The 8,153-nt window shown below is 38.5% G+C and overlaps 1 protein-coding gene across 1 annotated transcript; it reads right to left on the bottom strand.

Annotated features, from left to right (window-relative positions):
- Positions 1 to 1,613: 1,613 nt before the first annotated feature.
- On the bottom strand, positions 1,614 to 7,790 carry LOC137276807 (uncharacterized). The gene is made up of 2 exons (XM_067808452.1): positions 7,189 to 7,790; positions 1,614 to 2,096 (listed from the first exon to the last, which is right to left on the bottom strand). The coding sequence occupies exons 1-2, from the start codon at positions 7,788 to 7,790 to the stop codon at positions 1,679 to 1,681; spliced, it is 1,020 nt and encodes a 339-aa protein (XP_067664553.1). The 3' UTR covers positions 1,614 to 1,678.
- Between the last annotated feature and the right edge of the window lie 363 nt (positions 7,791 to 8,153).

The following is an 8,153-nucleotide window of genomic DNA, read 5'->3' as shown; positions in this document are numbered from 1 at the left end:
TTGGGGCCTGCTATATAATCACTCCAGAGAGTCCAGATGAAACTGAAGTTTGTCCGACTACTGGTCCCTCTCCTTGACTTCAAATTCTAGTGCTAACCTTATGAAAATACGGTCTTATATGTGAATGCATGCGCCTGTGCATGTGCATGTGCACGTGCACGTGCATGCTATTATATGTTTATGTATGAATGCGTATATGACAGCGTGTACTTGTCTCTTTGTGGTTTCTGGACGCTTTTCGCATGTGGCCGGAGATGTATGCACATTTGTAGAATAGTCTTCTCTATATCTTCCTGCTGATTTCCTTAGAATTAGAATTTATTTACCCTAATGTCGCGTCTAAGGTAGATGTGTCAAATTCCCCGTTGTGTCGAACCTATTTTAGTGTCCCTTAAAGCCCAAAATTAGGTACACATTTATCCTTATTTCTCGAACCGTCAAAGTTGGTGGTTGCCACTGAAACCTTTATGCATTTGGCGTGACGAATAAGATTATTGAATTAATTTACATTTATATATTTTGATTCAATCATGAGTACTGTAATAAACGTTTATTGCAAAAAGTATTGTTCGTATGTGTAGCTTTACTGTATAAAAACGATGTTATAAACACTTTGGTCGTTTTGGTACTATGCTGACGGATGTGTCGATTTTTGCCCTTGGCTCAGACAAGTTCGACACAATTGGGTTTGACTGTAGAAGGTACACGCCTAGTGACATCACCTGTGAAGTAGTATTACATCTTTTGCCGAAATTTCTCGTCATTTAATTTATTTGTTTATGGTGCGGAGTTTTTCTTGTCATTTCAATGTTTCCCAATGTCTAGATTCTTGAAGCGAAAGCTTGGAATCACCACACAAAAGACAATCGAAATTACAAATTAAAATGTATACATTTATGTCACAAATGTGACGCCATTAGGCCTCTTAGAAAGCTGCAGGATAGAAGCAGTTGTTCTTAACGGGCATCGGTACAAATGTATTTAGCTATAAGCCTCTTCTTCCAAGCGAACGTGGCCCAGTCGTCGAAAGAACCGAAATTCAGTGGCCTAATTTAGGTCTGCTGTGTCTCTCGCCCTAATGGTTGTGAGTTGGTTGACACATATCGTCACTATTGCGTAGATCGATGCTCATGCTGTTGATCACTCTGTTGTCTGGTATAGACTCGATTATTTACAGACCGTCACCATAGTGATGGCATATTCCTGTGCGCAGCTTTAAACAACCAAAATCGATCAAAACGTTGATATAACTGGAACATTCGTCACAGCAGCTTTTAACCAAACTCACTCACTTATGTATTAATATCTCTTAATAATTCAGTTTGCATAGGATGTGTCGTGTCCAAGTTGAAACAGTAGCTTAACTAGAAACAACGTGTGAAACCATCAAACATAGAATTAACAACTGAATTTCATTTTGTTTACGAACTTCAACAAGGGAGTGGCAGGATGCAGGAAGAAAATGTTAATGGTAACACTTATATAACTTTACAGAATATGATCTTCAGCAGGCTGAAAAATATACAATGGACACGGTTCCAAAATTAACATCGACGGTGATTAAACGTTGACGGGTGATCTTCACACAAAACTGGTCAATGCTCGTCAAATACTAGTGACACATATACTGTGCTAACAGAGGCAAGGGTGTGGTCAATGTTGTATAATAACCACTCGGTTAAAGGGGTGGTATGAGAGCTTTGTCACCATAGTATATATACCTGAACAGCTCACCAGCCACACAGTCCCAAGTTCTTATTGACTTCGGGTTTAGTTTTTCTGCTATTTCCTGCGTTCGAATCCAAGTATGGACAACATAATTTGAAGTCTCCCAATCAAATGACTTGTTTCCGTACAGGAGTGACATGCTCTCTCCAGGATTTGGGTGGTTCATGGATCTGAATTCCGTGTTAATGAGGTTAGGGTACTTTTGTGCCAGTATTGCAGGAAGCAGTACGGAGTGGTAGCCCCACACACTGTCGTCCAGAGTCTTGTATTCCTTGTACCAGATCCTGAGGAAGTCTGCCCACGGTGTCGCCACCATCACGCCGTTACAGAGTCCATCCGGGGTCTCGTATCCCATAGTAATGTCGTACCTGAAGAGATAACACATACTGGATTTATTCGTATCTAATAACATATACTTCTCTGCATAACCACTGTTTGTAATGAACGGGGCAGTTGGTAATCTGGAGGTGGTGTCGGGTGTGATAACATGTGCTGCCTGAACATGTCGTGGAGACAAACATTCTCACAACTGCAACACTGAGGCGTTCACAGTACATTTACTCGTGACGATCTGGTACAGGATTTGTCTTCAGGAACCTGTGCTTGGCGATTAAAGGGATCTGGTGGCCAGGCTCGCTAACGTAGTTGACACATATCATTTCAACTATGTACGTCGATGTTCATGAAGTTGATCATTGGATTATCTGGTCCAGACTCGATAATGGAGACCGTCATTATATAGATGGAATATAACCATATACTCATGCTGTTTATCACTGGATTGTCTGATCCTGACTCGATTATTTACAGACCCCTATTATATAGCTGGAATGATTACTAAGTGAGATGATGAACAACAAAGAAACTGTAGTACAGTTATTGCATCAGGATACGAAAACAGTTCCCTTCAAGATTTCTTTGTGAAGCATGAGGTAGTGAGGGGCTAAATGTGGCTTGAATCGAAAATCCAGGATTCGTTGTGAAGATTCGAACAAACGTGTATGTTCGTTCAAATTTAATGACACAAAATGAAAACATTCCAAGCCACTAGAGTTGCCTGAAATATTCCAAATCATCCATGACTACGGGGCTTCTTAGAACCTTCATACAGAAAGGTTTTATTGTATTATTGCGGAACATATTTTGTTTTTATTAATCCTTAGAAATTTAATAATAAATGTATAGGTGACATACTATCGTAAATATCACATCTTGACATCATAGCACATATTCAGGTATCACACTATAAGAGATCACTAGGTTTCATGACACTGTAGATTATATGGTTTCTAGTCATTGTGGCAGATCACTAGGTTTCATGACATTGTAGATTATGTGGTTTCTAGTCATTGTGGCAGATCACTGGGTTTCATGACATTGTAGATTATAAGGTTTCTAGTCACTGTGGCAGATCACTGGGTTTCATGGCATTGTAGATCATATGGTTTCTAGTCATTGTGGCAGATCACTAGGTTTCATGACATTGTAGATTATATGGTTTCTAGTCATTGTGGCAGATCACTAGGTTTCATGACATTGTAGATTATATGGTTTCTAGTCATTGTGGCAGATCACTAAGTTTCATGACATTGTAGATTATATGGTTTCTAGTCATTGTGACAGATCACTGGGTTTCTTGGCATTGTAGATCATATGGTTTCTAGTCATTGTGGCAGATCACTAGGTTTCATGACATTGTAGATTATATGGTTTCTAGTCATTGTGGCAGATCACTAGGTTTCATGACATTGTAGATTATATGGTTTCTAGTCATTGTGGCAGATCACTGGGTTTCTTGGCATTGTAGATCATATGGTTTCTAGTCATTGTGGCAAATCACTGGGTTTCATGACATTGTAGATTATATGGTTTCTAGTCATTGTGGCAGATCACTGGGTTTCATGACATTGTAGATTATAAGGTTTCTAGTCACTGTGGCAGATCACTGGGTTTCATGGCATTGTAGATCATATGGTTTCTAGTCATTGTGGCAGATCACTGGGTTTCATGACATTGTAGATTATATGGTTTCTAGTCATTGTGGCAGATCACTAGGTTTCATGACATTGTAGATCATATGGTTTCTAGTCATTGTGGCAGATCACTAGGTTTCATGACATTGTAGATTATATGGTTTCTAGTCATTGTGGCAGATCACTGGGTTTCTTGGCATTGTAGATCATATGGTTTCTAGTCATTGTGGCAGATCACTAGGTTTCATGACATTGTAGATTATATGGTTTCTAGTCATTGTGGCAGATCACTGGGTTTCTTGGCATTGTAGATGATATGGTTTCTAGTCATTGTGGCAAATCACTGGGTTTCATGACATTGTAGATTATATGGTTTCTAGTCATTGTGGCAGATCACTAGGTTTCATGACATTGTAGATTATATGGTTTCTAGTCATTGTGGCAGATCACTAGGTTTCATGACATTGTAGATTATATGGTTTCTAGTCATTGTGGCAGATCACTAGGTTTCATGACATTGTAGATTATATGGTTTCTAGTCATTGTGGCAGATCACTGGGTTTCTTGGCATTGTAGATCATATGGTTTCTAGTCATTGTGGCAGATCACTAGGTTTCATGACATTGTAGATTATATGGTTTCTAGTCATTGTGGCAGATCACTAGGTTTCATGACATTGTAGATTATATGGTTTCTAGTCATTGTGGCAGATCACTGGGTTTCTTGGCATTGTAGATCATATGGTTTCTAGTCATTGTGGCAAATCACTGGGTTTCATGACATTGTAGATTATATGGTTTCTAGTCATTGTGGCAGATCACTAGGTTTCATGACATTGTAGATTATATGGTTTCTAGTCATTGTGGCAGATCACTAGGTTTCATGACATTGTAGATTATATGGTTTCTAGTCATTGTGGCAGATCACTAGGTTTCATGACATTGTAGATTATATGGTTTCTAGTCATTGTGGCAGATCACTAGGTTTCATGACATTGTAGATCATATGGTTTCTAGTCATTGTGGCAGATCACTGGGTTTCTTGGCATTGTAGATCATATGGTTTCTAGTCATTGTGGCAGATCACTAGGTTTCATGACATTGTAGATTATATGGTTTCTAGTCATTGTGGCAGATCACTAGGTTTCATGACATTGTAGATTATATGGTTTCTAGTCATTGTGGCAGATCACTGGGTTTCTTGGCATTGTAGATCATATGGTTTCTAGTCATTGTGGCAAATCACTGGGTTTCATGACATTGTAGATTATATGGTTTCTAGTCATTGTGGCAGATCACTAGGTTTCATGACATTGTAGATTATATGGTTTCTAGTCATTGTGGCAGATCACTAGGTTTCATGACATTGTAGATTATATGGTTTCTAGTCATTGTGGCAGATCACTGGGTTTCTTGGCATTGTAGATCATATGGTTTCTAGTCATTGTGGCAAATCACTGGGTTTCATGACATTGTAGATTATATGGTTTCTAGTCATTGTGGCAGATCACTAGGTTTCATGACATTGTAGATTATATGGTTTCTAGTCATTGTGGCAGATCACTAGGTTTCATGACATTGTACATTATATGGTTTCTAGTCATTGTGGCAGATCACTAGGTTTCATGACATTGTACATTATATGGTTTCTAGTCATTGTGGCAGATCACTAGGTTTCATGACATTGTAGATTATATGGTTTCTAGTCATTGTGGCAGATCACTGGGTTTCTTGGCATTGTAGATCATATGGTTTCTAGTCATTGTGGCAGATCACTAGGTTTCATGACATTGTAGATTATATGGTTTCTAGTCATTGTGGCAGATCACTAGGTTTCATGACATTGTAGATTATATGGTTTCTAGTCATTGTGGCAGATCACTGGGTTTCATGGCATTGTAGATCATATGGTTTCTAGTCATTGTGGCAAATCACTGGGTTTCATGACATTGTAGATTATATGGTTTCTAGTCATTGTGGCAGATCACTAGGTTTCATGACATTGTAGATTATATGGTTTCTAGTCATTGTGGCAGATCACTAGGTTTCATGACATTGTAGATTATATGGTTTCTAGTCATTGTGGCAGATCACTAGGTTTCATGACATTGTAGATTATATGGTTTCTAGTCATTGTGGCAGATCACTGGGTTTCTTGGCATTGTAGATCATATGGTTTCTAGTCATTGTGGCAGATCACTAGGTTTCATGACATTGTAGATTATATGGTTTCTAGTCATTGTGGCAGATCACTAGGTTTCATGACATTGTAGATTATATGGTTTCTAGTCATTGTGGCAGATCACTGGGTTTCTTGGCATTGTAGATCATATGGTTTCTAGTCATTGTGGCAAATCACTGGGTTTCATGACATTGTAGATTATATGGTTTCTAGTCATTGTGGCAGATCACTAGGTTTCATGACATTGTAGATTATATGGTTTCTAGTCATTGTGGCAGATCACTAGGTTTCATGACATTGTAGATTATATGGTTTCTAGTCATTGTGGCAGATCACTAGGTTTCATGACATTGTAGATTATATGGTTTCTAGTCATTGTGGCAGATCACTAGGTTTCATGACATTGTAGATCATATGGTTTCTAGTCATTGTGGCAGATCACTGGGTTTCTTGGCATTGTAGATCATATGGTTTCTAGTCATTGTGGCAGATCACTAGGTTTCATGACATTGTAGATTATATGGTTTCTAGTCATTGTGGCAGATCACTAGGTTTCATGACATTGTAGATTATATGGTTTCTAGTCATTGTGGCAGATCACTGGGTTTCTTGGCATTGTAGATCATATGGTTTCTAGTCATTGTGGCAAATCACTGGGTTTCATGACATTGTAGATTATATGGTTTCTAGTCATTGTGGCAGATCACTAGGTTTCATGACATTGTAGATTATATGGTTTCTAGTCATTGTGGCAGATCACTAGGTTTCATGACATTGTAGATTATATGGTTTCTAGTCATTGTGGCAGATCACTAGGTTTCATGACATTGTAGATTATATGGTTTCTAGTCATTGTGGCAGATCACTGGGTTTCTTGGCATTGTAGATCATATGGTTTCTAGTCATTGTGGCAAATCCCTAGGTTTCATGACATTGTAGATTATATGGTTTCTTGTCGTGATAGCTACTCATGAAGTTTCATAGCGTTGTCAGATATCACCAAATTATACGGTTTCCTGTCATGATAGCAGAATATCAAGCTTTATGACAGATTATATATATGGTGCCATATCATTTAAGTACATTAATTAGTTTTAAAGTATTTACAGTTTTAACAGTTTCTAGTCAATAATGTTAGAGGGTTCATAAGAAAAGTACGATGGACGAAGCAATAAACCGAAGAATATGGTTTTATGTCACAACAGGGGATTAAATAGATGCTTCATATTAACACAGTTTAAACAGTTTCATGTATACACATCAAAGCAGATTCATACCAAAGCAAGATGAAGAAAATAATACATACAACTGAAGTGGCGACAGGGACCTCAAGACGATGACATCGAGGTCCATATAGATGCCACCATACTCCATGAGAGCCTCGAGTCGAACTACATCTGACTGGTGTTCCGGTACCTCGACGGGCTGTCCGAGGACGCTGTGGGGAGGGACCCTGTATACCAGCACTATCTGGGGGAAGCTATCTATGGCCTGATCCCAGTATTTTCCCTCCGGTATCATATCAAACCAGAAGAGAATGTACTTAGGTTGAATAAATCTGTGGATGGATAGCAGGCACACCAAGTGGTGGAATAAGAAAGTGTTTCTCTTAGGACCACCATACCATGTCACGTGAACTATATTCGGCACAACCTTTTGTTCATGTACTATTGACCTTTTATAATCCACTGGCGCGTTCAGATGCTGGTAAAATGTTTGATTTCGCTGGTATACGAAATACTCTGTTCCATTTCGTGTTACACGACAGATTCCTGGGAGGATACAGTGATCAGTTATTTGAAATCTCCTTTCTCTGAGAATTCCTAACACAGGTTTTGGAGGGGCGAAAACTCGGTCTATAATCACCAGTATGACTGCCGTTATAGACAAGGTCGCCACTGCATACATCAGTGTAGATCGGCGCGCCGTATGATTCCTTAATGAACTAGAACATGCCATCTGAAAATATACATAAGAAATAAAATAGTAAATAAGTATAAACTCTCAGGATTCAGATGGAAGAATACATTGGTGTGTACATTGGAATGAGGCATTTACTATTCCCCATTAATAAAATATATGAAAAGTCAAAATAAGTATGTATGAATATCTAATAATAACAAACAAACAAAACACAACAATAAAAGAAAACAACGAAACTATTAGTAGTATATTAAGGGTCTCGAAGTCCTCTTCTGGCCGAGGGAAAGGTTGAGGGATCCTGAGTATTGGATGTGTGTTGAAAGTACATAACACAATGACGTCTCATAA

This window comes from Haliotis asinina, chromosome 3 (genome assembly GCF_037392515.1).
Source record: "Haliotis asinina isolate JCU_RB_2024 chromosome 3, JCU_Hal_asi_v2, whole genome shotgun sequence".
Lineage (NCBI taxonomy): Eukaryota > Metazoa > Mollusca > Gastropoda > Lepetellida > Haliotidae > Haliotis > Haliotis asinina.
The sequence above is the reverse complement of the archived record's forward strand: the minus strand, read 5'-3'. Positions and strand labels throughout refer to the sequence as shown.

What these genes read in the sequence shown, in the direction of transcription:
- LOC137276807 (XM_067808452.1), bottom strand. Translation starts at nt 7,790, where the DNA reads ATGTATGCAGTGGCGACCTTGTCTATAACGGCAGTCATACTGGTGATT. An exon ending in TCCCTGTCGCCACTTCAGTT is followed by an intron (nt 2,097 to 7,188) that starts GTATGTATTATT and finishes TTATCTCTTCAG; the next exon opens with GTACGACATTACTATGGGAT.